The following is a 24,488-nucleotide window of genomic DNA, read 5'->3' on the forward strand; positions in this document are numbered from 1 at the left end:
GTGTTGTGGGTCTGTTTAGGTTCTCGTTTCTGTATTGTGGTGGGAGGGAGTTTTGGAGGGTGGGGTAAGTGTAGTAGGTCTGCGAGACAGTGTTTGTCAGCTATGAGAGGGCGTGTGGGAGGTCTGGAGGTGGTGGACAGTGGTACTCCAAGGCTGGAGTAGGAAGTGAGCAGGAAGGAGAGCTTTTTGAGGTGGCGTTATGCATGTCGCTCAAGTTCCTGCAGGGCAGAAGTTTCAATGTGTGTTATCGGTTCTGGGAATTTGGGATTGCATAACAGGAGAATCTTGCAGATAGAAAGAAGGTACTGCAAGGAGGTTTAGGCTTGGTTGATTGGTTTTGCAGGACTAAGGATTGGCGGAATTTGAACAAGTGGAGGTCTTTGTGGAACAGGTAGAGGCCATTGCGGAAGGAGAGGTGGCAGCCAGAGATGGGTAATTTGATGGTAGGGCCATTACGGGAGAATGTTTAATTGATATGCAGGATCAGACTACTTGTATTGCCAACAAATGATCAAATTAAGTTACATCATTATTAAGCAATTCCTTTGGCTAGTTCATACTGGGAAGAATTAGTAAGCTTCACCTCTTCTGTTAATCTTGTAGAGGGCAAAAACTATGGTAGTTGGCATTATTATATTGGTTGGTAGTGTATCTACAATTTTGGTTTGGAAACAAAGGACAAGTGAAAGTGAAGAAATGTTTATTTCTGCATGTTCTGGATGATTTATTGGTAGCCTTTAACAGTGGCGAACCATATGTTAATGGATGGAGGATCTCTAACTGCAATTACAATTGATCATTTCATCCTGGCCAAGGTTCGAGTCCTCCCTCGGGCATGGATGTGTATGTTTGTCCTTAGGATAATTTAGGTTAAGTAGTGTGTAAGGTTAGGGACTGATGACCTTAGCAGTTAAGTCCCATAACATTTCACACACCTTTGAACATTTTTCGATCATTTCATTGTATTTTCATAAACGAGATCACTGAGGATGGGGGTTTGTAGAATGTAGGGGATTTAATTTGGTGAAAAAATATATGGAAGCATTAATTTTGGCCTTAGGAACTTGCTCTCAGGAATGCTACCACCCTGTGATAGACAGGTGTTCAACAAATAGAGAATGCTCCAGTCGGCTATGGTTCTATCCATGACAATTTTTATGGATGAGACTTAATGTTATGTTATAACCAGGAGTGGTTATAGCTGCAACACCAAAGTGTGGCTGTTTGCAAAGAGGCCAACCTTGTTGATGCTATGCTTGCACAACAACTGGTGTGAAGTCAACTTTATTGATTTAAGTATAATCATGGTGAATGAAATTTGTAACTGGGTCGACAATTTTTTGGGAGAGAGGACACAGCATGTTGTCTAGGATGGAGGGTCACTGTCAGAACTAGAAATAACTTCAGGCATGGCACAGGGAAGTGAACTGACACTGTTGCTGTCCATTTTGCATATTAATGACCGGGTATACAATACTGGAAATACTGTCTCAAAGAAGCTGCACAAATATCCACTCTGATTTTGATATAACTTCAAAGTGGTGCAAAGATTGGCACCTTATACAAAATGCAAAAATTGAGTACCCTATGACTACAGTATCAACAAGTTACAACTGGAATCAATCAATTTATACAAATACTGGTATAACAATTTAAGGGAGTTTGAAACTGAATGATCACAAATTCAGTTTGTAGGTGAAGCAGCGGCAGACTTCAGTTTTTTGCCAAGAGACTGAGAAAAAGCGACCAATACCACAAAGGTGATTGTAAACTAAGCACTCATGTGACCCAACCTAGAATACTGCTGGGAGTGTATACACTACTGAGTTTGTCCCGCTACTTCTACTTGGCATGGGTTCCACAAAGACTGGCAGATGTGTCCAGCTTTTGCCCAAACAATGTGAAAGGCTGCAAGGTTTTCAGCAAATTAACTGTGATGGGATTTGTACAATGCTTGTCAAGTGATTCCCTTTGATGCTTGTGAGGATCCACATGTTCCCTTGAACAAGCAGAGATCTACACATTCCACCTGTGCAGTGCCCTTCCTGCCTGATACACTGAGGTGCGGCAGGTGTCCCAAAGAATCACCCATTAATGGGTGTTATGGTGTAACATCCATCCATCCATCCCATCACAGCATACTGTCAACTTGAGGTTCCACTGGCATGTCCTGGAGTGGTTACTAAAACATGTCCATATGTTACAGTAATATAAAACAGGCAAAGCCCCTGGCGGGATTTTTTTGGGGGGAGGGGGGGGGGAGGGGGGGGGGAGTAGAAGGGGAAATTATACGTCTGTGGGGGCAATACTACATAATGTGGAATAATGAGGACACATTGACTATCTGCTGGGAAGGTAAATGGCAAACAGTATTCAGGAGAAGAGTGGTGCACCTACAACGAAAACCTCAAGGAAGGCACTAGTGCAAACTATTCCAAAATATTGTTTCAGTATTTTAAGTCCTTATGAAGTGGGTGTAACTGTGTGCATTCCACAAATTTAGAGGTGCACTATTAGCATGATGACATGTAAGTGTAATCTACAACAAAATTAAGAGAGATGCTTTGGGAATAATGGTAATGTTCTTGTGAAACAGTGCCAGATAAGATCAGAATGTTGATACATACCCTATACCACGCACATCACAGAGGGGAGGTCCCAGAACAATAGCCTTTTTCTTTGTAATTTTTGGACAGGTTAATATCAGTCATTGTGAGAAAGAAAAGTGTGTCTTGCATGAGCTAACAGAAGGTACCCTGAGGTACATTTTTCATCTGGGCAACAGTCCAACTGATAACCAATGACACACAGGTCATCATCAGGCGACTACATTCTATATTTTAGCTCTACTTCCATTGCCTGCAATATTTCAACTGCTGATCTACGCAAGGTGTGTTAATGCTGTATCATGTGCCCCAGAAAGCCACAGAAGTATTGACCTACTTAGGCAGCATAATGTGCAGTTTACACACTGTACTCACCTTAGGACACGTGTGCTCAGAGTGCTGGATGAGGATCATGGCAGATGCGATGAGCGCACCTTGCCGCACAAAGTTTACCGGGTCATTCGTCATAGGGTCAATCAGTGCTATTGCCTCCTATAGTGAAACAGCACAATGACATACACAATTATACACTCTTACAAAAAGAACATTAAAGTAATTGTTTCTGTAGCCAATTCTAAAAATAATCAGATAAAGGAGATGATCTCAAAAGTGGAGAACAGTAAGCGTCTTCACTCTTGAACAAGGTATGTACTACAAGAAATATTTTTATTCAAAGAATGAGTTGAGCAGCCCACTAAAACATCAAAATATTCAAAAGTAAGTTTGAAGAAAGGCATTTTCTGTTTGCAGTGAACACAGTTTTCACACAACACACTGTCTAAAATAGAAGTAATTTCAAATTTTATGTTATGTGTATCATAAAGAAAGTCACCAGCAACCCACTGTTATGAATATTACTTTTAGATTTTTAGGCAAGTCATAAATGGTACATCATATTGCTCTAATTTTTCTGTCACTTCCAATATAGTTTCCATTTGTTTGTACACTTAACACATTTTGTTGAAAATGGCGGCCCACAGTTCCTAATCGTTTAAAGAAAAGATCACAGTTTGATTGCCAAGAGCTGCTCATTTACAACCAGTTCAAATTTTCAGTTTGTCAACAAGCATCTTAAAACCTTTAATACAACTTGGATATTTTATATAAACCAGTGGTGTCAAATAGCATAAAATCTATACTATGTTACTGCTGTAAAGTACTAAAATACATTACATTTTTGCCAATAACATATACAAAACAATGTTGGTGTTTGTTCTACAATACTGTTGACTCCTGGCATTTTGTGTGGGGGCACTCTACACTGTGGCCTGTGCATGTAGAATGCCTTCTTTGGCTGACACCTTTTCTCTGAACTTTGCCTTATTTGGTCAATATACTTAGGACACCACAGGTACAATAACTCAGGCACTGCACTATGTCCTATTGCAAAGTTTGTTTTGATTTTGTTCACAAATCTTTCCTTGGCACGTACAGCGGGAAGGGTGACAGCTACGAGACTCATCTCTGATGCCTCAGTGCCATCTTTCAAGTGCGAGAACAAACAGTGTTATTAACACACCCAACAGGGCGTGATGCAATGCTATTTGAAGTATCCACAGCCGTTTCCCATCTGGCAGCCCATGCACACATCTCCATATGAATGCTCAAGGCTGAGATAGATTTCAGCAGCAGAGTTTTCCTTCTTAACACAAAATTCAATATCACGCTGCTTAAATGGCATCAATAATCACATGAAAGAAGTCAACAATACCACAATGTTTCAAAGATCAGTTTTCTTTCCCTGTCACAATTTCAGTTATGACAAAAGGTTGTTCATGACTAAGTAAAACAGAACCTCAAGCTCCAAGTAGACGAATCACTGACACTCTGCCTGCAAGCTTAAAGAACACTCACTCTCGCCAAGTTTTGCAGGCAAAAACAAGTAAACACTTCTAGAAACTAGATACGGTTGCATCCTGTGAGAACAAGCAGTGTTATTAACACACCCGACAGGATTCTGATGCAGTGCTATTTGAAGTATGCACAGCCACCAAGAGCTTTTAGTTTTAACACATTTCTTTTATTCTTAAATAGGGAAGTAGTGTTCCAGTATGCTGGTGAAGCTGAACTGTTTATTTCAGCTCCAGAAAAATACAGTGTGGGACCATAGTGCACTTGGTACAATAATACTCTTCTGCATAATAGCGATTTCACTTACTGGACATTTTTTCTTTATCTGTTGCGCAGTCAGGACATTACAGGCGCGCAGTCACAACATTACAGCCTTTCCCTCCACACAGCATGTAAGACCTCAACACACACATTCAAAATGTGGCTACCAAGTAACTAACAGCCAACTCAAATTCGCAAATATAGCAGCACATCAGAAGCAGAATTAACTTTCGCTGCTGCTAGGTGTTCTGTTCACCATCCATGTGGGCTCCATCTATATACAAAGAGACTACATGCAAGAAAGTATGGATTAGGATAAGACAAAGGCAAGATAACAAAGAAGAGAATGGAGGCACCACGACAATGTTTCCTATAAAACACAAGTCATTTAGAGTCAATTTTTTTTTTCTTTTTTTTTTTTGGGGGGGGGGGGGGGGTGTTTTAGGGTGCAAAACATCTAAGGTCAGTATAGAACCATAGAATGCCGCGACCGAGAGGGTAAAAAACCATTACGGAAGAGTATCTAAAATTCGTCGACAAGACACCGGAGTCACCAGGTAGAAATAAATCTCTTTTGTCATATCACTGCTTTTTAAAAAACGTAAAATGGAAGCCACAGCTCTCACGTTATCCACTAAAATGTCCGGCAAAACGGGTGGCAGCCAGACCCTGGTGAGACATAAGTGGCTAAAATAGGGGCAGAGGATCAGGAAATGTCTGACTGTTAATGGCTGGCTACAAAAAGGACAGCTGGGTGCAGGGTCCCCACTCAACAAGTGGCGGTGACTAAAGCGGCAGTGCCCTATTCACAACTTAGTTAACATTACTTCCTCATGGCGAGACGGCCGGGAGGAAGTCAACCTGGCTGTTGGGAGAGGTTTGACTCCTCTGAGTTTGTTCCCATGAAGGAAGCACCAATGGTCATGCCAAAGTGAGATGATACGCCGATAGAGACAAGTACAAATATCTTGTGAGGGAACAGAGTAAGAGGCGGGCCGACTGAGATGGACTGCGGCTTTGGCAGCAGGATCAGCAGTGTCATTCCCAGGCACACCAACATGGTCAGGAACCCACATGAACGACACCTGGGCTCCCCCACCCGGGAACAAATGGAGACAGTGCCGGATCCGTCGAACAATAGGGTGGACTGGATCTGGATCATCCAGAATGTAAAGGGCACTGGGAGTCAGAGCAGATCACACAGCAAGTGAGCTAGTGCCTCCAGACATAGTGAACAGTCTGACAGAGGGCAAAAAGCTCTGCGGTAAAAAATTGTGCACTGGTCGAGAAGCCGGTATTTAAACTTATCAGCCCCAACGACAAAAGCACAGCCAACGCCATGGGCAGACTTGGAATCATCAGTGTACAAAAATATGCTATCGGCAAGTTGTGAGCAAAGTTCGAGAAATTTGCAGTAATCGGTCAGCTCGGGAGTCGAATCCTTCGGGAATGAGCTGAGGTTAAAATGAACACAAACCTGTGCCTGAAGCCAAAGTGGTGAAGAGCTCTCCCCCATTCGGAAAGTGGCAGGAAGTGTGAACTGCAGCTGCTGAACCAGGTGATGAAAGTGGACACCAGGAGGCCGCAGAGATGAAACGTACATCTCGTACTGACAGTCAAGAATGTCATAAAAAAGAAAAGGGTCGAAGGTTGGGTGGCCTGGCATGGAAGAAAGCCGACATACCTACTGAGTAGGGTGCCGTGCCAATACAGTGGTAGTTCACCGGCTTCTGCGTAGAGACTCTCAACTGGGTTGGTACGGAAGTCACCAGTGGCGAGACGGATCCCCAAATGGTGGATTGTAGTTAGACGGCGTAAGATAGATGGCCGTGCACAGAAGTAGACAAGGTATCCATAGTCCAACTTGGAGCAGACAAGATATCGATAGAGCAGAGGAGGACAGTCCGACCAGCTCCCCATGAGGTACCACTCAATACACGAAGGACATTGAGGGACCGGGTGCAGCGTGCAGCCAGGTAGGACACGTGGGGAGACCAACTGAGTTTCCTATCAAATGTAAGCCCTAAGAACTTCGTTGCATCCATGAACGGGAGAGCATTTTGGCCCATTCGCAAGGACGATGAAAGAAATGCCTCGTACCGCCAGAAGTTGACGCCAACGGATTTGGTAGCAGAAAAGCAGAAACCAATTGTGACACTCCACAAACAGAGACAGTCCAGACAATGCTGAAGGCAGCATTGGAGCAGACACGTCCAGTGGGAGCTGCAATAAATAGCAAATTCATCAACGAAAAGAGAGCCGGATATGCCATCTGGAAGGCAGTTCATAATTGGGTTGATGACTATGGCAAAGAGGAAGACACTCAGTACGGAGCCCTGAGGCACCCTGTTCTCCTGTGAAAAAGTGTGGTATAAGGAGGAACCCACATGTACCCGGAAAACTCGGTTTGTTAAAAATTCCTGATGAAAGTGGGAAGATGACCGCGAAGGCTCCATGTGTGCAGAGTACGTAGAATACTTGTCTGCCAACAGGTATCATAGGCTTTTTCCAAATCAAAGAAAATGGCCACTGTTTGTCACTTCTGCAGAAAATTATTCACGATGAACGTAGACAGGGTGAGGAGATGATCAACCACTGAGCGGCACTTTCGGAACCCACACTGAACAATAGTGAGTAGATGGTGAGACTCCAGCCACCACACTAATCGACCATTGATCATGCGTCCCATCACCTTGCAAATGCTGCTGGTAAGGGAAATTGGACGATAGCTGGAAGGAAGAGATTTATCTTTACGAGGCTTAGGTAGGGGAACAATAACAGCTTCACACCAAAGCGTGGGAAATACACCGTCAGTCCAAATACGGTTGTAGGTATTGAGGAGAAAGCGTTTCCCCACAGGAGGAAGATTCTGCAGCACGAGGACATGGATTGTATCGAGCCCAGGAGCAGAAGACCTGGATGAGGAGAGAGCATGCTCAAGCTCCCTCATAGTAAAAGGAGTATTGTAGCATTCTCGATTCAAATAGAGAAAAGAAATTGCACGAGCCTCCTCTGCCTGTTTCCGAGGAAGGCACGATGGTGGAGCTTGAAACCTCGTACTGGCCCAAAGCTTGGAAACATCGACAGGGTTGACTATGATGTTTCCCGCCACAGTCAGACCAGGATCGAGGAGTGGGCAGTCATCCCGGAAAGCCGGAAGGCCACCCCAAAGGAGAGAGGACGGAGTAAATCTGTTGAATGAGCTGATGAAGGAAACCCAGCATGCTTTCTTGCTTTCCTTAATAGTGCAACAGCACTGTGCACGTAGTTGGTTGTAGCAGATGCAGTTCGTTACTGTAGGATGATGCTGAAAGACACGAAGCGCACGTCGTCGGGCACGAATTGCGTTGCCGCATTCCACAGTCCACCAAGGGACCGGGACCCGATGGGGAGAAGTAGTAGCAGTACAAGGAATAGAGGATTCGGCAGCCTAGAGAATAACGTCCACGAAGTGCTCGACCTGATCATCACAGCTAGGAAACAGCCATTCGTCAAAGACTGCCAAGGAGGAATATAGCCTCCAGTCAGCAAGAGAAAATTTCCAATGTGTGGGCCGCTGTGGCAGGGTATGATTGTACAGGCGAGTCACACAAGAGAAGTGGTCACTTCAGTAAGTATCGGAGAGAGCACACCACTCAAGACGTCAAGCGAGCTGGGCAGAGCAGATCAAGAGGTCTAAGAGGGAATAAGTGTGTGTGGAATCAGAGAGAAACTTGGCTTTGCCGATGTTAAGGCACACAAGATTAAGATGATTGAGAAGATCCACCAAAAGAGAACCTCTCCGGCAGGTGACAGGCGAGGCCCAAAAAGGATGATGGGCACTGCTGTCACCGAGGAACAGAAAGGTTGGAGGAGGCTGAGAAACAGGCTGCATCAGGTCCGCCCTAGTGACAGCAGAAGACGAAGGGATATAATGGTGCAGAGGAGGAAAGGTAAATTCGGGAAGGAAAACACGGCCAGCAACTGCAAGCGGGTGGGTGTGCAAGGGGATAGGATGATGACAAACATCATCTTGTAGAAACAAAATGACCCCACCATGAACAGGAATACCTGCCGTAAGGGGAAGGTGCAGCTGTAGCGAAGTAAAATGGGAAAGAGCAAAATGGTCTTGAGGATGTAGCTTGGTTTCTTGAAGACAGACTGCAAGCGGACATCGCAATGGCAGGAGCAGCTGGACATCAGCCCTGTTAGACTGAAGGCCACAGATATTCCATTGTAAAAGGGCCATACAATTTAGGAACACCAGAGGATGAATAAGAAACACTCACCTCGACGGCCGCTTAGGGCGAGACGTCGAGAGAGGACGGCCACTGGAATCCACAGGTGGAGGATCTTCGTCCATCCACTCAGTGAGATCAACGAAGCTTCCCCAGCGTCAGTCAGTTCAAAAGGACTCACGAGTCGAAGAGGGGGAAGACTGTTTGCCTTTGGATGAGTGTTTTGGCTTTTGGCAATTGGCAGAAGAGCCAGATGGCTGCGAACTCGAGGTATGCAAGAAATCTTCTCAGGAATAAACCTTTTTGAATTGATGGATCACTGCTGGCATTGCAACCATCTTCACCGATGAGGGCGAAGAATGCGTAGCAGGATCTACAGCCCGGGAAGTGGGAGACGTAGTGTCAGCTTGAAGGCGCCATCATATAACTGAACTGTAAGCCACAAGTTTGCGTAGTCATGTTTTTTGTGGGATGGGGAGAGGCTAACACAGTGCTGTAGCTTCCAGATGAAGGGACATTCGGTTTACGGGTCGCCAACAGTTTCCAGGCAACAGGAAAAGATTCCTTCTCTTTCACCCTTATCTCCTGAACAGCCTGCTCGTCTTGATAGATGGAACAAGAACGAGAAGAAGCAGCATGTTCTCCATGACAATTAATGCAACGGGGTGAAGGAGGTGGACAGGCGCCCTCGTGTGCATCCCTGCTACAAGTGACACGTTTGGCTGTGTTTCTACAAGATGTGCTGGTATGATTGAACTGGTGGCATTTATAACACCTCAACGGATTGGTAATGTAAGGACACACAGAGATGAATTCATAGCCTGCCTCTATCTTGGTAGGAAACGTTAACTGATCGAAATTCAGGAACAATGTGCGAGTTGGAACCAAATTGGCAGCTTCCTTCTTCATAACTCGATGAACAGCAGTAATGCCCTGATCCGATAGATAATTAGTTATTTCGTCCTCCGTCAAACCATCCAATAGCCGGGTGTAGATAACACCGCGGGACGAGTTAAGTGTCCTGCATTTACAGTAAACACAACCCACACGTGTGTATACAGCAGCAGCAATAGCAGAACAGGGGTCAGTAAATGTAAAAGCTAGGGCCAGGCAGGTCAGCTCGTGCTGCCTGTGTGCAGCTGACGTATATTAGAAATCAGACCGCAGGGCCACCAGACTGCGGCAACTGCCCACAGGGGTGTTCCGGCAGCTGACGTACTGCTACTCATGCTGCTGCTCAGCAGGCCGAGTCACAACTAGCTCCTACAGCCTATCCTTGTAGCTGTCCTGGTCCCACATAATATACATTTCATGTCGTGGAATTCAGAAGATCTGACTAGCTACTTACAGTTCTGTATTGGCAATGGCATGCACCACATCACTGATATAAAGTACATTTCACTCAATTCTATCCTCTTCGATGCTGAAATTTTCTGAAGCATTAGTTACTCTTCGTGTCTTGTACATCGAAGTCTTCGCTGTCTGACCTCATTAAACATTTGACAGTCTAATTGCTTGGTGAACAGAATTCCCGTTTCTAGCTGTGCTCACACACAGCCAAGTCATTCCTGCTCCACGTTTCGTAACGCACTCTGCAGCAGACTTCCATTTACCTCACTTTCTCTGTCCTACATCACTGCTGGGGGAATGATGAACCACTGTGGTATACGACCCAGTTCGAGTTACGGTAATGAAAAATTTCGACAAACATGTTTGTGACTCACCTTGAGGCCAGTACCGGCGCAGGCGATGCCGAGCGCCATGGCTGCGCCGTATCGCACGTGCGGGTTGTAGCTCTCTGCCAGCAGCGACACCACGCTGGGACACTGCTCCGGCGTCCTGCAACACGCCACGCAAGTTGCTCAGCCTAACATCACATCACATCACGCTCAACTGTCGTCTGCCGAATGTTTATCCACAACAATTCCTCAACGCAATTCTACATTACCAAACACTCAATCCTGGTTGCAGTTAGCCTATTTCACAGCTTCCAGGGACAAGAAAAATTTGATTTTCAGTGTGTCGTATAATTAATGACCGAATTTAAAATGTTGCCAAATATACTCCTTAAGAATTATAATCTCACATTAAATTTTAACACAGTAAGTTGGAAATCGTGTTTATGTCTCGAGGTAGCGTAACTAACAGTCTGCAAATTCCCAAGAGTATAATCAACAAACTTTTCACAGAATTTCAACACTTTTCTAAACTTTTTCATTAGGCTATTGTTGAATAAACCGAAACCAAAAGAACTAACATTAATTAAGATTTTGCGTCTTCAACCACAAAGGTATTACATGTTTAACGACAAATATTTACTCATTTGTAAATTAACGGGTGTTTCAAGCTATTTTACACAAGGGAGTTATAATCTTTAAGGAACAGGGTGGAGCAGGGGGTTGCTGGTAAACTCAAGTAGCCTCACGCATAGAGTGAGGTGTCTGCAGCCAACGTCACACACCGTCGGTGATTAGAGTTGTGTAAAACCCAGCGACTTTCTGCAGAATCTACGAATTCTGTAAAGACGTGGATAGTATCCTTTTCTCGTTCAAGTTTTAATAATAACCAACAGTATCTAGCTTCACTGTTGTCCGAATGTGGTCATTTACTTGAATTATCATCATCTCGATCAGATAGTACGTAGTGCGGCACGGCAAACTGGTCACTTTTCAAACAGTAATGCATAGTTTAGGTGTGTGAGGCGTCCAAACTTGAGAATGGTGTTACCAGCGTATCTTCGGAGACAATTTGGTGCCGTATTTATTTTTACAATAAACTAGCTGTCAGCACAAGGTGAATTCACGATCAGCGTCTAACCGCTCCCTGCTTCTTCGAGCCCTTTGCCCTTATAACCGTGTAACCGTGCCGTGCACCAATGCGGTGAAGTTGTTCTCGGAATTACGACGTATATCGTCCGTCCAAAAAGTTCCAAGTTAGGTTCTGTTCCTGGCGTATAATCCAAAGCCTGCATTCACGGTACAAGCGACGTCAGCGCAGTAACTACAGCAGCAGCTTGAACTAACAACTGAAAACAGATAGTCGTGAACAGGCAGTGTTAAGCAATCGACGTGCGGCCATAGTGTCACCGTTGTTGTGTCACAAATCACAATGCAGCAACATCTGTAAGTCAAGTTTTCAAGACAATCTCTACAATGTTCTGAGGGACAGGAAAGTGTGTGCGAAGTTTGTCCCGTACTCATCGACTTCCGAACAAAAATGATGCGCGGACGCCAGCTGCAACTTCATTTAAATGCACAATGCGGACAGTTGTACACTGGAAAGAAATCATTACGGGTGACGAGTGTGTGTTATCAATATGAACCTATCACAAAACGACAAACTCCAGAAATTCACACGAAACGTCAACGTCTTGACGACATAAGAAACATTCAACCAGATGTGATGCGCCAGTTGAACATCCCAAAGGGCCACTTTTCTCACAATTTTACTTGTTTGTATGAACGTTGTGTGCTTTGTACTCAAGAGGGGAGAGACTATGTAGAACGCCTGGAGTATTAAAACCACCAACCTAACTTTATTTTTTATTAATCCAGTCTCGAAACTTTTGGGCTGATTGTGTTTACCACTATACAGGCAATGAAACGACTGACTTGCTGCGTGCATACGGCAAAGTTGATGGCAACGACACAGCTACCGCAAGATTGCATGTAGAATGGTTTCCCAACAGAAGTACTATGTTATTATTCGATCTTCGCAGCAACTGAGAGAAGACTACGACAAGCAGAAGAGTTACACCCACCCAGACGCCGTATTTTTCGACTGGATTTTTTTTTACGAAACTGTGGTGTGTACGGAGAGAAAAGTGACTTCTTCCATACAGTAGTATAGTGTGGCATTTAGAAATTTACTGTAAGTATTGTAGGCCTTCTTTACGGCGTAGCAATTTTTTTGCACTTCTGTCTAGTTCAAGTGTGTTCAAATATGTGTGAATTCCTAAGGGACCAAAGTGCTGAGGTCCCTAGACTTACACACTACTTAAACTAAATTATGCTAAGAATAACACACGCACACGCACACACCCGATGGAGGACTCGAACCTCCGGCGGGAGGAGCCGCGGAATCCGTGACATGGCGCCTCAAACTACGTGGCCACTCCGCGCGGCTATTAAGTGTCAAACACGAATGCTGGCAATCTGAAAATCTCTTTAGCTTTATCGAGGACATTTTGGAAAACTTCGAAATAGAACCGTCCACCAGTTCTCGACAAGTGGCGCAAGAGTGGGGCATATTTCATTCTAACGAGTGGACAGTTGTCTGAACAAGAGCTACGTGCTCACCATGTGAGTAATAAGTAGACGACTAGGCACTACGAGCATACTTTGCTTAATGGGATTTACAGCGTTGCATACCCTGCCAAAATTCACTACTTTGATGCTAGTTAACACGAAGAGTCCATACATGCAAAGACGAGGACAGGGCCGTATCGAGGGGATGGCAAGACAGGCCCAGGAGGGGGGCTGGGGGAGGGGACGCACGGACGCGCGCACATACACAGCTTTACCCTTGGCCTGAGATTGTAAGAGCACGGAGTTGTCAGGTGGGTCGGCGTAAGACAACCCTCCGCTTGGGAGCCATGCAAGAAGGGGTGCCAGAGCAACGCCTTCTATATATATGTACGATGTGTGGCGATAAAATAACGTGACCGATGCTGCCACAATGTAAGTACGCAAGCGCCAAAGATGAACCACCAATAGATGTGAAGCGTGATGCCTTCTCACAAATCAGTATGGCCGTGCCTTCGCTTGTGTACGAGCTATTATTTTTTTCGTCTCAAAAATGGTAACTGTAATAATAGAGCAACGAACTATCGTTAAGTTTCACAGTGAAAATTCGAAAAACTGCTACTGAAACCTATCTGTTACTAAAAGAACTGTATGAAGAAGATTGTTTATCAACTACGCGAATATATATATATATATATATGTAATTTCTTTGTGGTCAAGCGTTCCCAAGATTGTCGTGAACACGTCGAAGATGACAAGCCAAGCACGTCCATCAACACACAAAAAGTGGAAAGATCAAAAAAGTAGGTAATCTTATTCGATCTGATCGTCTATTGGATATTCAATGGACAGCTGAAAATGTAGGAACTGACAAAGAATGCTTAAGGGAAATTTCAAATAACCAATCCAACATGAGAAAAGGGTGTGCGAAACTGGTGGCGAAAATTCTCACGTTCGAGCAGTAAGAAGCTCGCAAAAATGTTTGTGGTGGTGGTGGTTGTTGGATGTTTAAGGGGGACTAAAAATGTTTGTACTAATGCTTTGACCACCATTGACAATGACCCCAATTTCTTTGAAAGAGTGATTACATGTTACGAATCTTGGTTTCTCACTTATGAGAACTAATTAAACTAAGGGTCAATTCATTGGAAGAGCGCAACGCTTCAGTCTAGAACCGTGCTGCTGCTACGGTCGCAGGTTCGAATCCTGCCTCGGGCATGGATGTTTGTGATGTCCTTATGTTAGTTAGGTTTAAGTAGTTCTAAGTCTAGGGGACTGATGACCTCAGATGTTAAGTCCCACAGTGCTTAGAGCCAGTTTTTGAAGAGCGCAACTTCAACTAGAGCGAAAAAAGCTCGAATGAGGAAATCAAGATTCAAAGAGATATATATATATATATATATATAACTGTGTATCTTCACTGGGTTCCTTAAAGCCAAACTATTAATTAACATTGCTACCTTGATGTTCTTGCTCAATTTAGCGAGAAAATAAAAAAGACCCGGAATTGTGGAAGAATAAGTTATGAGTTCTGTATCCAGACAACGAACCGGCTCATAACGCACTGTCGATCAAGAAATTTCTACCGAAGTATATGCCAGTGTTAGACTACCGACCTTATTCGTCTGACCTAGAACCATGTGACTTCTCTCTTCCCCAACATCAAATCTGCATTTAAAGGAACAAGATTTCAGTCCGTTGAAGCAATCAAAAGAAAAAGTAGCAAGCGTCATGAAGGAGCTCACAGAACAAGACTTCCAGCAATATTCCATCAGTTGAAGATTCGCTTGGACGTTGTAGGGATCGAAGAGGGGAGCATTCTGAAGGTGACAACTAAATTCGTATCGTTTTGAAATAGTGTAAAATGCTTCATAGCAATAGTAACGTTAGTTTATAGCGACACCCTGTATATAGCGACTTCTCCTTTAGCTGCTTTATGCTTACAATGATTTACGTCCATGTGTTCAATTTCTACCACTTTTAACTGATGTCTTGCTACACATAACACAACTGTAGAACTGCCTTTTACAGTTTTTCAGTTACTTATAATTATATGTAAATTTCATCTTTTTTAAATATTACGCTTGTTATGTTTTGATGTCCAAATGTATTATGATACAAGTGCTCCACAAAGTTTATAACCACAGTCTTATTTCAATTATGTTTGCATTGCAATTTGTGCAGAACTTCCTTTAGTTAATAATGTACCTAACAATAACATGTGTGTCTAAGTTTTCTGAATAGCTTATCTGTCAATATATATTCGACTACAGTCTGTGCTCACAGATCAGTGTGGCGTCATTTGTTTTGTTTGGTGTGCCTACGTTTAGTAATATTGTTCTAGTATCACTGTGTGTTTTGGGAGAGTTAAAGAAATTATGTAGTTATTTTTTATCCTGAATTATTGGTAGCTGGTGACAAACTTTCTGCATGATGCTGGACGTACGTTGAGCGGTTTTTAACCACAATTTAGTTTCCAGAATCCAAGGAATAAAATTTGCCTTCATTTTAATTAGGGTCTGAGATTATAAACTGCTTTGTTTCTACAGTGCGACAAACATCCCAGTATCTTGACTGTATTGCTGTGTGTGTTATGTACCTGTCTGACTTTTTGTGGCGGTTTACTAATTACATAGTCGTACAACACTTCTGTCCCGACGAATAAATTTTCATTCATGCTATATCTCGAACATGTTTTGTATTCTTTGTTATTGCTACTCGAGTTTTGAGTTTCAGAGAGCTACAGGATCATTTTGGACAATTATGCAATTGTATACAGAATCTTTTTGACTATTTACACAAATATAGCTATTTCCAAAATAATTTTGAACTTTAATTACCTTTGAAAATTGTTTTAATGGATTCGGTGTTTCACAGATTAAGCAATACGGAAATAGAGAATTACGACATACAGGGTAACAACTATTTTTTAAAAAAGCAAATTAGTCACGAACTACGGCGTGCACACACTTTATTCAACATGTAAACGTCACTATAGACATTCTGATTAAGGTTATGACGGGTTCATATGCCTGCCCCACTGGCGATGATGTGGCGCAGAGGAATAGCAAAATTCTGCATGAACCGCTGAAGTGTCGGAACACTGATGCTGTCGATGACCTCCTGAAGGTCTGTTTTCAGCTCAGCAATGGTTTTGTTGTTATTGCTGTACACCTTGTCTTTCATACAGCCTAACAAAAAGGAGTAGCATGTGTTCAGATACGGAGAATATGGTGGCCAATCGAGGCCCATACCAGTGACCTCTGGGTACCAGAGAGCCATAATGCGGTCCCCAAAATCCTCATATAGGACATCAAACTCTCTCCTGCTTCGATGGGGTCTCGCTCCGACTTGCATGAACGACTTCTTGTCGAAATCATCTTCCTAAACCTTCACGTACTATTAGATAGTCATCGTGTCATCAACGAATATGGCACCGATTATTCCGTGACTGGATACTGCACACCACACGGTCATCCGTTGATGGTGATGAGACTTCTCGATCGCGAAATGCGGATTCTGTCCCCCAAATGTTGCAATTGTGCCTACTGACGAACCTATCCAAATGAAAGCGAGCTTTATTGAGGTGCATGTACATACAAATTCCTATCATGCCCCGCGGCCAACTGTGCAGTTTGAACGTCCTAACAAATGGTTCAAATGGCACTAAGCACTGTAGGACTTAACATCTGAGGTCATCAGTCCCCTAGACTTAGAACTACTTAAACCTAACTAACGTAAGGACATCACACACATCCATGCCCAAGGCAGGATTCAAACCTCCGACCGCACAGAGCGGTTCCAGGCTGAAGCGACTAAAACCGCTCGGCCACCGCGGTCGGCCATTTCATCTCTCAAAGTTACCCATTCCTCTTCTACTGCATTTCTTTCCCCTATTCTTGTCAATCGTTCCCTAATGCTCGCCAATTAAAAGTATATTTCCTTTTTCAAAACAAGCCGTACATCTGCAAGTATAAACGAGGTTTGCAACGGTATCGGTGAAATGGGGTTCGTTGCATTTCACGCTGATCAAAGCTGTTATGGTATAAGACGAGAAACGAAACTATCTGAACTTAAAGTTTGCTAGCGTAGTCAAACTTAGGGAATTAATTTCAAGATACAATCTGAAGTACTGATGCAAATGTTTTCCGTATCGCTCAGTCCATAAGAGAAAAACGCTTGGTGCAAATCATGTCCTAAAACTCATAGTGACCACTGCGAATGGCCGACACCGCTTCGCAGGGGCGTTCTGTAAGTGCCGCGTGTGTCGCCAGTCGCTGACAAGAGCCACCTGAAACTGCTTGTCAAGTAAACGAGTTCCAGATGTGTTCGGTGGTACTGGAAGTGTGCACGGTATTGTGGCCCCAACGAACAACAGCCTGAGGCGAGGTGTCCACAACAGCAACGGCGTCGCGACCCACCACCGCAATCCGTGTCATTAGAGTCGCAGTTCGTGTCGACTCGTTCATTGGATCCTAAATCTGATCTGAACCCTACTTTTCCCGAATAAGACGAAGACGAGGAGGTGGTGGAGGAGGAGGTGTACAACCGTCCCACACAAACATTTGACTGTTTGAAACGCAAAAATACAGCATAAAATCTTTATTGTAAGTTCTCATTCTATACATCGCAGCCATCCCCTCGTGCTCTCACACATTCACTATCGAGTACATACAATTTAAGAACATCCCTTGCGTCATAGTGTACTTTCGGAAGAGGAATGGCACGAATCGCAGCGCAGACAGCCAGCCTGACAGCGCGGCAAGCTTAACTCTGTGTGGCAATTCACCTCAGTACGATGCAGCGTTTGGAGTTGCTTCGGCTTGCCAGGGTAGCAGCTTTGCTTAAACCCATCGAAGTGCAGCTTGTTGACTCTCAAATCCTGCCATTTCGCTCGATCCGCCCTCACACTGCACGTGTTTCTTACCGTCTAGCGTGCCAGACGTGCTTTACGTCGTGGTCGGTGCACGATTCAACCGAACTGGAGCATCGTACGGAATATGCTTGTCATGATGTGCTACTGCAGCACTCTCCAGCGGCAGTTTTCGGCTGTATCCCACTTGAAATCACACTTTAAGAAAATGGACGCGCATGTAGTTGCTATATCTATTCAATCGCACATTTCCCTATGCTAGTCATATTGTTCTGTTGTAGCATACATAAACAAAAATTTCAATATCCATACCGGAAAGTTCCAGGTCCAGTCAATAAGGACATCAGCTTTCATTCCAAATAGTGCGATGCAAATTTAACCTAGTCTTCCGCATAAAATAACAAATTTCATTTTCCTCAATAACTAGCAAAACGAGTACAGCACACAGGGCTTCTCTGCTAGACTCTTTCTATGTCTACCGCATTGCGGCTAAAAAAAAGCGCTTTTTAATCGCAACTAAATAGCGAAAATGTTCAGTGAGCGTCGTTCCTGGTTTTTAACTACTACATCACGTACAGTTTCGTTAAGTTTAATTTTTTAAATTATTATCTACTGCTACTTTGCACTGTGCAAGTAAAACCAACGAGAGAAACAGAAAACTCAAAATGTCGTTTCATTGTAATCTACGTGGAGTGATTCCAAGCGGAATCGCCAGATCTAGAAGTTTGCGGAGACGGCGACAAGAGTAACTGTGCAACCGTTTATTCTGGTACGGAGGTACATGTACAGAACAAGTGTAGGGAAGAGAGGTCGCTGGCCACCACGCGAGCCTCCCTACACGAAAGGTGTCGTGCTAAATCTTTGCAGGGACTTTTCTATTAATGCACTGCAAGACGCCCGGCTACTGAAAGCCTGAGACAAAATAACTTGCCATGTGGCAGCAATATACAGGGCCGTTATCTGAGAGTGGCTCGTCAGATGTCGACCAGCGATACGGTCGGCTCAGATAACGCGCTTCCGACACACACTATAACACCGCCCATCTGATGGGGCGACCTGCATACACTTTACAGAAATGGAACCATCGGATCGTGTCCTTTTCCCCCTCGTTGAAGATGGAGTAAAAATGGATTTCTGGCACTATAAATTGTGTAGTCACTAAATGAACAGTAACGGAAGTCTACCGTGATGCCAGCTTCAAAGAGGAATGGCAGGGAGCGAGAAAAAGAGGGGAATTGTGTGTTACAGTCGCTCGGTCCGCTAACACAACGTGGACGCAAGGTGGTTACAAGACGACACGTTTACCCGCTTGAAAGTGTTGTCGAGGCAGCAATTAGTAACAACCCCGTGTAGTGTAACACTATTATTAGCTTTCCTGCTCACGGCGTTTTATGGAAACCACTAACACTCAGTTTCACACAGCGTTGAACGCGCTTTACAACTAAGAGAGTGACTTCAACTTACGAGTTTCACAGAGGGATACCGAGAATTAGTGATGCTGGGTAATGCTTTACAAACACCAGACTCTTTCTACGGAGTGTATCCGGGCGCGCCTGTGGGCGTGCGTCCACATTAGATATCGTGAAAACAAAATCGATAACGACAACGATTTGAGCAACATTAAATCAGATTTTGCAGGCTAATGAATCTCCTAACAGGTTCATATCTAATCGCGCCTCCTGCATCCCAAGGTAGTGCCGTACAGCTACTGCTCTCTGCTGGCTGCTTTGTTATAATTTCAAGTTTGAAAATTACGGACGCCTCACTGATACGTGGACAGTTACGCGTATCAGTGCGAAACATTTCTGCCCCTCGGCTGACGCGTTGCTCTCTCTCTGTGTCTCCGTGACGGGCGCGCTCGGCGGACCGCGACAGTAACGCGACGCTACATGACATGACGCCCCGTCTCTGCTTACAGGGACAGCGCCGCCGCGCCCACGCGACAGCTAGCGCAGTCCGTCCTGCGCTGTTTCGCCGCGACACACACAACCAAAACTAGACACACAAGATAAACGGGGAATTACTTCACGCTATACTGCTAGAGCACGAGCGGCAGGAGCGACTGTCTGGTGCGCGTCCACTTTGCTGTCTGCCGCCTGGGTTCTTCCGTATAATCTTGCCCTGCTGTTTCCACAATGTCGAATCTACTCCAAGTACGGCTCTTGCACGGAAGAGTTCAAGCCAGTTCAAGCCGTGCCATCCCACGAATAGAAAGGGCGGATATGACGGTCGATGTGGTGTACTCGACCGCCCCAGTCAAGGACAGAGAAGAAGGCGCTGGGCGGCAGGCTACTTAACGGTCGGACGGGGTCCAGAAAGCTGGCGGTTGTGGTGGCGTACGCAGGGAACACGTCCGAGACCTGCCACAAGGAGACGCGTGACACGTCTAGAGCTATTCTTCCGTAGATGGCAGACCTTTCTTCAGCACTCTCCAGAATTATGAACCGAGACGGAAGTGTAGGAGGATGTATTTTCACGAGAGCCGTGAAATTGCAAATTTAGGCGCTCGTCGCACAGGAGAAATCACACGCGCTGTACAATAACGGCGCACTGTATACGGGAGAGGAAATAAAGCATTCCACGTACTGCTAAAACTTAACAGATATTGTCAGCAAGTGATTCCTTTCGATATTGTGGGAGCACGAGACAGTGTGATCCTCTCCTTTCACGCAGATGGCTGACATCCTGGCACCATACGAAGCTCTGATCGGCGAAACACCTAACTGGTAAGCATCTTGGAGCGGGTCTGCGTGTGGACTGTGGCTTCTGCAACTGGCGTGTTGTGCCCCACCTGTGTTACCTGCGGCGCAAGCGCGTTCAACTCGACTGCACGAGTTTGAGGCGCTTTCACACTGTTGAGTCATTTACACACTGGTTTCAAAAGTAGTTTGTAAGATTCTCCGAGCAGGAGTAATTAATTCTCGGATGCACGCCCAATGTTACCGAGCTTTTCCATTATTTTTTCGTCGAAATTTAATGCTCAGCAGCGGTAGGAGTTGATCCGAATGGGTAAAACAAGTGAGAAAGAAAAATGTAAGATAAGTATTGGAATAACGTGATAATTAACGTACGATAATTTCTACGGCGATTCCACAAAATTTTACACTGGCGCTCTATGATACTGGTTATGTAAACAGTCAACTATTTCATAGTAGCCTTAAACGTCGATTCACACTTGACGGCACGGAACGTCAAGGTAAGGATTTCTCGAAAAGGAAGTTTTGACGCTCACTATGAGAGGAACGGCGGCGTCTAGTAGTATCGGAAGTTAAACAACTTTGCCCACACTCGCTGATGTTATAGTAATGGATGTCGCGATTTTGCGTATTCTTAATTTTGTTAGTTTGCTTTGTTTACATGACATACTGAAAATTTTCTATGACGAGTTGGACATTTTCGCCACGGGGAATTCTTCCACAAAAAAAGCGATATATTTAAAGGGCAAAAACTATTTACGTTTCACACCTGCAGATACAAAAAGTCTACACTTTACATAAGTAAGAACTTACACATTGATGAAGCCGTTTTTATTAGATAACCTTTTTATAACATTGAAAACACCAGGTCTATTGAAGGAGAAAAATACTGTTAGAAACAACTATGTTAGAAGAAAAGCACAACGGATAAGATAACAGGCTCTAGTACTGCCTCAAAAATACTATTTGACGTGTTTTATATCAATTTTCGTTGGTAAAGAAAAGCCGATATTTTTAAATGTTTACACGAAAGTTCTGTTGTTTCATTTCTGAGCGGTTTAGAATACAAACTTAATTTAGAACGTCCGTTATGATGTTTGCTTTGCTAATTAATTAACTTTATCAACGTTAGTTCGTTAATTTTGATAGTGTACCAGTATTGCAACATTTGTATCACGGATGGCATCTCATACCGTTCAGACGTTAACGTTGTTTCCACGACGAGGTCTTTGGACACGGACTCTAAGTGTGCGGATTAAGGAAGGATGGAGAAGATATCGCCCGTGTTCTTTGAAAGAAACGTTACCAGCTTTCTCCTTAAGCAATTTAGGGAAAAAAAATCACAAAAAAACGAAATCCGGATTGCGGGACGGTGATTTGGACTGTCGTCCTCCCGAACGCGAGTCCAGTGCGCTAAGCAAAATAGCGTTCCGCCCGATCTGAACACGCCATCTTACGGCGACGTCTCCTGCCGTTCCGTTGCATCTGGGTCTAGTGTGGACCTGCGTTAATACAGCCTGGAAACACGAGCTAGCTTCATACTAGTTTCGTTTTCCCCATAGGTAGGAGCGGGAAGTGAACTGATTTGGTTTGTCCCCCGCAACCGGCAGGCGGCGTCAGCGTCGGCGGCGGCGCGCCTCCCGCGGGCGGGGAGCGAGTGGGCGCGGCGCGGCGCGGCGCGGCGTGTCGCGTGGCGGCCGGCGGCAGTCGGCGGGCGTGGCGCTGCGGCGCTGCTGCTGCTGCTGCGGACAGATGGGGTGCGGCGGCAGCTGCTGGGGCTGGGGGCTGGCGGCGGCGTCCGCGGCGGCAGCCGGCGGCCTGGGCAACGCGCTCGTCTGCCTCGCCGTCTGCCTCGAGCGCCGCCTGCACAACGCCACCAACTACTTCCTGCTGTCGCTCGCCGCCGCCGACCTGCTCGTCTGCCTGCTCGTCATGCCGCTCGGCGCCATACCCGGCTTCTTCGGTGAGAGCTCGCTGCCCTCAGCACCCACACTACTGTCGTTGTTGTTGTCTTCACTTGGAAAACTACATTCGTGCAGTCCTCCACATACTTTATCCTGTGAAAGCCTCTGCATCTCTGTAACTGCTACAACCTACATCTATTTGAGCCTCCTTACTATATTCACATTTTGGTCTCCCGCTACAGTTTTACCCCCTCCCCCTCCACCCATCCCCTCCATTAAACAGGCGATTATCTGGTGCCTCTGGATGACTTCTGTCAACAGATACATTCTTTTACTCAAGTTCTGCCATAAATTTCTTTTCGCTCCAATTCGATTCGGTGTTTCCTCATTAGTTACTCGATCTAACCATCCAATCTTCCACTACTCCATCACTACATTTCTGAAACTTCTCTTCCTATCTGAACTGCTTATCGTCCATGCCTCCTATCCCTACAGGGCTATAGACCACGCACCGAACGGGACAGCGCAGTCGTTCGCACAAGTGGACTCGCATTCGGGAGGACGACAGTTCAAACCTGCGTCCAGCCATCCCGATTTATGTTTTCCGTGACTTCCGTTAAGGCAAATGCCAGGATGGTTCCTTCGAAAGGGCACAGCCGCTCTCCTGCTCCATCCCCCATTCATCCGACCTTGTCATCGGTCTCTAATGACCTCGTTGTCGACTGGACGTTAGACACTGATCTCCTCCTCCTCCTCTACACCAAGTGAATACCTTAATCAGAAATGACTTCCGACCATTTAAATTTATATTAAATGTCAAAAAAAAATCTTCTTTTTCAAAAATGCTTTTCGTACTGCATCCAATCTGTGCTTTATATCCTCTACTTCATTCGTCATCAGTTATTTCAATGTCCAAATAGCAAAACTCATCTACTACTTTTGGTGTCTCATTTCCTAATCTCATTACATCATCACCGCCTCATTTAATTCGCTTACATTGCATTAACCTCCTTTTACTTTTGCTGATATTCATCCAAAAATCTCCTCTCGAGAGACCACCCGTTCCGTTAAACTACTGTTCCAAGTTCTTTGCTCTGATGTAATTACGACAAAGCAAGCTTCAGTTTTTTTTCCCCTAAACTCATAATTCCTTCTCCATATTTACCCTTTGTTTGTTCTACTACTTGCTCACTTACGTTTATAAATTCCGAGACGTGGAGAGACCTGTTTCTCTAGAATGCACACACGCGTCCTGCAGCTAAAAGGTAAATCTGTCATTAACTGCAAGTCCTATTTTACCAGGCGGCCATATTGTAGGTGGTATATTTTCTTCCAACCTTTCGAACTAACTTCTACAGTTTAAAGTGATCTCCTAACAAAAATCTCAAATGTGTGTGAATTCCTACGTCACCAAACTGCTGAGGTCATCGGTCCCTAGACTTACACACTACTTAAACTAACATAACGTTAAGGGCAACACTCACACCCATGCCCGAGCGAGGGCTCGAACCTCCGTCGGGAGGGGCCGCACGATTAGTGACACGGCGTAACAAAAATCTATAAGAGCTGATAAGTGACACATTAAAATCCTGGGAGTGACCGGGAATCGAAACTATCACGTTTTGTGACTCATTCGCAGTCTTGCACTTAGCCACAGAGTTCAACCAGGAGTAGCTACAGTCCCCATTCTGACTATATTTAATGTGTGTGTATCAGTCTGAGTTTTAATAGTCGTCCGGGGGCACGAAAATTTAACCCCGCCGAAAAGAGAACAGAGATGACCAGCAAGTGCGCCAATAATGCTGGTACGGTTACGTGTAACCTAGAACTATGGCA

The 24,488-nt window shown here is 44.7% G+C and overlaps 1 protein-coding gene across 2 annotated transcripts in view; it reads right to left on the minus strand.

Moving 5' to 3' along the window:
* Nucleotides 1–24,488, minus strand: part of LOC124596469 (26S proteasome non-ATPase regulatory subunit 1) — a 357,823-nt gene that overhangs the window by 14,826 nt on the left and 318,509 nt on the right. For both annotated transcript variants that reach the window (XM_047135609.1, XM_047135608.1), the window contains exons 12-13: nt 10,660–10,774; nt 2,982–3,098 (exon numbers count right to left, since the gene is read on the minus strand). In XM_047135609.1, the coding sequence (XP_046991565.1) occupies nt 2,982–3,098; nt 10,660–10,774 (232 nt within the window). The remainder of the gene's footprint in view (nt 1–2,981; nt 3,099–10,659; nt 10,775–24,488) is intronic.

The sequence above is a fragment of the Schistocerca americana genome, chromosome 2, assembly GCF_021461395.2.
Source record: "Schistocerca americana isolate TAMUIC-IGC-003095 chromosome 2, iqSchAmer2.1, whole genome shotgun sequence".
Classification (NCBI taxonomy): domain Eukaryota; kingdom Metazoa; phylum Arthropoda; class Insecta; order Orthoptera; family Acrididae; genus Schistocerca; species Schistocerca americana.